This window comes from Fundulus heteroclitus, chromosome 16, assembly GCF_011125445.2.
Source record: "Fundulus heteroclitus isolate FHET01 chromosome 16, MU-UCD_Fhet_4.1, whole genome shotgun sequence".
NCBI lineage: Eukaryota > Metazoa > Chordata > Actinopteri > Cyprinodontiformes > Fundulidae > Fundulus > Fundulus heteroclitus.
This window is the reverse complement of record NC_046376.1, coordinates 2,040,564-2,043,933: the sequence shown is the minus strand read 5'-3', so window position 1 is coordinate 2,043,933 and position 3,370 is coordinate 2,040,564. Positions and strand designations below refer to the sequence as shown.

Here is a 3,370-nt window from a genome sequence, read left to right as displayed (position 1 = left end):
CGTCTCTGAACCTCCTCCTGAAGTAGTCCTCCTTCTGCGGGTCGGTGAAGCCTCTCAGCTCCGTCACCAGGTCCACGCTCTCAGGAGGGATCTGATTGGCTGCGTCGGGCCGGGTGGTTATCCAGAGGCGCGCGGAGGGAAGCAGTTTCCTGGTGACCAGATGGGCCAGAAGCTTCTCCACTCTGGTCGGCTTTCTGACATCTGGTTCGTTTGTCCTGCTGATGAAGTCCAGTTCCAGGAGGTTCTGATCCAGACCGTCGATGACGAACAGAAGTTTGAATTCGCTCTGGTCAAAGCTGGGTTCTCTGGCGTTCTGCGAGTCGGTGAAGATTTTCTGAAGCGTCTCCTCCGTGATGCCGCTGGACGCCATTGCAGGAACACACGCGTGGATTAGCTCCGCCAAGCTGAACCTCTCTCCTCTCCACAGACACAGCTGCCGAGCGTCAAAAGGGAAAAGCAGGTGAAACTCTTGGCCCGCTCGTTTCTCGGCCCAGTCCGACACGAACCGCTGGACGAGGAAGGATTTGCCCACGCCGGCTCGCCCTTTGGTCACCACAGTGCTGCTGGACTGGCCTCGTCTGGAAAGATGCTGGAACACGGTGCTGACCGTCACGGGTCTGGCCGGTTCTGGGGCCGGTTCTGGGGCCGGTTCCTCCTGCTGAGCCCGCTCCTCGCTGATGAACAGCTCTGGATCCACGAAGCAGAACGCCTCACCGCGGTGCTTCTCCAACCAGCCCTCCGTCACGGAGCTGAACGCGTTCTGCAGGATGGACTGCAGAGCAGCCGGTTCTGATGTGGTGGGCCGACCAGGCAGAGCTGACTTCTTATAATCTGTGAATAACACAAAGAAACCATGAGAAATCTGGACTGATGAAGACCTGCAGCTTTAACCTGGTTTTTACTATCGACACAAAGTTACGCTCCAAATTTCCTTCCTTCTCCCTAACACCTTTCAAACAATAACCATCAATAACCTCCAGGCTGGAACGGCTCTCTAGGCCGTTAATGATCCGGTTGACATTTTTGCACAGATTTCATCCCACTGCGATGAAACTGCTTCAGAATATTTTCGTTTTATGCTTAAAAGCTTCGTGTTCCTCGAACAGAAATAAACCCTCTGGGTCGGGGCTCAGTGCCTCAGGCGGAGGAGCTGCAGCATCTTGGTGTCTTCTTCTCTGGTGAAGAGAAGAAGACACCACGCTGCTGATGGAGCAGGAGATGAACGGACAGATCAGCTCTGGTCTGTTGTGCTGAAGAAAGAGCAAAGCTCTCAGTCTACTGGTCCACGTAGGTCTAAATTCCCACATGTGGTCATGATGTCTGGATCATGACCAAACAAACGAGATTCTGGAAACAAGCGGCTAAAATGTGCTTCCTCCAGTGGGGGGGGGGGGGGGCTCAGCCTTAGAGAGGGGGAGGAGCTCAAAGTCGAGCTGCTGCTTCTCCACATTGAAAGGAGGCAGCTGATTGGACTTCTGGTGAGGAGGTCTCCAGCCCCATAACCCTGAGAGGAGACGCCGGGGAAGACCCAGAATTTCCTGGAGGGATGTTAAATCTCTTCTGGCCCAGGAACACCTGAGGATGCTCCTGGATGGACCTGAGGAGAGCGGTTGCCTCTGTAACACGATCTACGTCAAGTGTAAGACGATGGAAGGACGCTTTAAGTGTGAGGACCAATCAGGCGTTTTCTTTAGGTGCAGCTGTGGGTTCATAGATGATATCCTGCAAACCCTGGTTGTGACGAGTTATTGAGCTGCTGTTGTCTTTCCTGCAGCAGCTTCTACGCCACATTCAAGCTTCGCCACGTCTGGAGGCCTGAAGGCACTGAGCTGCCGCCGTGTGATTGGCTGATTGACAGGTGTGCCTAACGAAGTGGCTGCTGTGTGGAAAATGATTTAAGGTAGAACCAGACGACAGCTTTCACACAGTCTTACCTTCAGGCTGTCTTCTGATGGCTGGGATGTCGGGGGGGTGAATAAATGAATCTGCTTCTTTCTCTCCACCGCCTCTGATTTCCGCTGAGTCAGCAGAGCACACGTGGTTTGTTGATGAGTCGATTGAAGCTTCAGCGGCTCCAGATTTGGCAGCGACTGGTTCATCGGGCTGCTGGGGTGGGCGTGGCTCAGCAGAGCAGAGCTGCTGTTCTCCAGCTGGTTCTGCGGCGTGATTTTCTGCTCCGCCACACGTCGGCGTGCTCGTTCTGCAGGTCTGCGCAGGAACAGCCTGACCTGCAGACTGCGATGCAGCGTTGGACAGCCTCTCCACCAGATCGTTCCTCTTCATCCGCTGTAAAACCCTCCTGGCCACCTCCACACACTGACGACTGTAGGTTTGCACCATCAGGTCCACGGTGTCCGGGCGGTCTGACTTCTCCAGCTGGCTCTTTGGGATCGATGGGATGGTCTTCAGAAACTCTCCCTGCTGCAGGTACCACTTAAACTTCTTGAATTCTCCATCTCCTAAGTCCTCCAGCGCTTCTAGCAGATCTATCACTCCTGCCATGGCGTTTCACGTCTGGAGCATGGTGAGACTTTGACTCCACGGCGTTCCTACCTGCAGAGGAAGGCATGGATGGAGAACACCATTAAAACAGGAGCTCAGAACCCTGCAGGAACCCAGCTTTAATCATTTGTTTGACAGGAAATCAGATATCATTTTCATTAGTGATCATCTGTTTTGTGTTTGTGTCATTAGACCTACGTCTGAAGGTGAAAGCTGCAGGTTAAGCAATGCTCAGCGCACGAGAAGAGGAAATATATCAAATGTGTTGAATTTCAAAGATACTCAAACTATAAATCGTCTGTTACATGTCATTGGTGAGAACTCCCAGTAGGTTTCCGTTCTGTGACATCACACAGCTGCTGGGATCTGATCTGGGAAAATTAAATCCTCTGCATCAGAAACAAAATAAGCCTGAATCGGAGCTTTCTTTGTCGGCATTTTTCCTTCTCTGCCCAGTCAGGCTTGATGTGATCCAGTGGCTGAAGCTCTGGATTTCCTGGACCAGCTGAGGCGAATGTTAAGGTTCACACAGATGATGATCGCAGGTTCTCCCTGTCAGTAATGCTGAGAGGCGAGACGATGACAACCAGGAAGTAAAGAGTCCCAGGATGTTGATGGAACAAGACTTTGACCACAACTTCTTTTAAATTTACGCTGAAATGTGAAGGCAAGAACCTTCCAGGTTGGAGTTGGTGACTTGTTGTGCTAATTTACCCGATTTAACCTCCCAGGAATGTTCTGTGTTATTCAGCCGGTTGTGGATGCAGTGGTGTGATTGAATAAGTTGCATTAACAGATTAAACGTCAGTTTTTAGTCTTAGATTATGTGAAATAAATTTCTAAATAAATGCAACGTATAGTCTGGTGC

General features: G+C 51.5%; 1 protein-coding gene across 1 annotated transcript in view; it reads right to left on the bottom strand.

Annotated features, from left to right (window-relative positions):
* LOC105921662 (NLR family CARD domain-containing protein 3) overlaps positions 1 to 2,502 on the bottom strand; it is a 9,618-nt gene extending 7,116 nt beyond the window's left edge. The window contains 2 exon segments of the mRNA XM_021313504.2: positions 1 to 831; positions 1,935 to 2,502. The exon segment at positions 1 to 831 is cut by the window's left edge and continues 997 nt beyond it. Of these exon segments, the coding sequence (XP_021169179.2) occupies positions 1 to 831; positions 1,935 to 2,502 (1,399 nt within the window).
* Positions 2,503 to 3,370: the final 868 nt, after the last annotated feature.